General features: G+C 45.4%; 1 protein-coding gene across 1 annotated transcript; it reads left to right on the plus strand.

The window, feature by feature from the left end:
* Positions 1–368: 368 nt before the first annotated feature.
* On the plus strand, positions 369–1,025 carry LOC135475086 (uncharacterized). The gene has a single exon (XM_064754827.1). It carries the CDS (start codon positions 369–371, stop codon positions 1,023–1,025), a length of 657 nt encoding a protein of 218 aa, XP_064610897.1.
* Positions 1,026–1,301: the final 276 nt, after the last annotated feature.

Consider the following 1,301-nt stretch of genomic DNA (forward strand, 5'->3'; position numbering starts at 1 on the left):
ATTGTGGTGTTTAGGTATTCGCAAGCCTTATCATGGCCTCCAATCGTGGGATATAACGGTTCCACCGGACACACTTGAAAATGAGTTGCTGGAACTTCGTCGAAGCGTAATGCGATCAGCGTTTCGGGACACTCTTTAAACTGCTGCTGTACAACAGTGCTGAGCGGTTATTCTAGCTTTGTATTTGGTGGCATAACCTTGAATATTACCGTGGTAGAAAGACTTTAGATTAAGACATTTCTCTGAATTAAGTAAAGAACTAAACTGCTTTTCGTTTTATTCTCCTAGCATGTGGTGACTTATGGTCGAAATCCTACTTCCGGGTTTCGGACATTCCTTCTGGGGACCGATCTTTTGGGGAAGACAATATGTCGGTTGTGAACAACCCATCGGGCGGTAGCTCTAAGGTTATGAGGGTGTACTATCCTCAGGGGTCGTACAAACCGTCAGCCTCCCCAAGAGGTGGAGCACAGTTCTTCAAGAGACTCAGCACTCCTAGGGAACTGGCCACCCTTACCTACGATATCTACTTCGCCAAGAACTTCAACTTTGTCAAAGGCGGCAAGCTTCCGGGGATGTACGGGGGCACTAAGACATGCTCCGGGGGTCGGGACTCATCCGATTGTTTCTCCACCCGCTTCATGTTCAGACGTGACGGTGACGGTGAAGTGTACCTGTACGCTCCGGATAACCAAGTCAGCAATTTCTGTTCCGATTCCAAGGTCATTTGCAACTATCACTCGGGCCACTCTCTGGGTCGTGGCACTTTTCGGTTCCGGACGGGCCGTTGGTACACCATTAGCCAGCGGGTCAAACTGAACACTGTGGGTCAGACGAATGGTTACGTGAAGGTATTGATAAATGGCTCACAGGTCTACTATAAGTCCAACCTTAGACTGAGAAACTCCAGTTCGGTGAAGATCGATGGCATGTTCTTTTCAACATTCTTTGGGGGTAGCGACTCCAGTTGGGCGACTCCAGTCAATACCTACACTTACTTCCGCAACTTCAAGATGACCACGTAAATTTTCCTCAGCATTCAGGTGGCTTCGCAACTCAGAAATCGGATCGGTTCTAATGTCAGAGAGTTAATAAGTATTTTTGAAAACCTAGTGTCAAGGGTTTATTTTTAAACTCTTGGTAATGGGAAAATGTAATGTCAACTTCCAGTATATCTCTTAGCAGTTCCGAATGAAATAAATAAACCATGCATTTAAGAGCAAAACAATTGTCTTTGTTTATGTTGATTAATATTGTGAACACTACTTACATGAAGCAAAGACGCCGTTGGTAGTGAAACT

This window comes from Liolophura sinensis, chromosome 9, assembly GCF_032854445.1.
Source record: "Liolophura sinensis isolate JHLJ2023 chromosome 9, CUHK_Ljap_v2, whole genome shotgun sequence".
Classification (NCBI taxonomy): domain Eukaryota; kingdom Metazoa; phylum Mollusca; class Polyplacophora; order Chitonida; family Chitonidae; genus Liolophura; species Liolophura sinensis.

Coding starts and splice junctions, on each gene's coding strand:
- LOC135475086 (XM_064754827.1), top strand. CDS start 369: ATGTCGGTTGTGAACAACCCATCGGGCGGTAGCTCTAAGGTTATGAGG.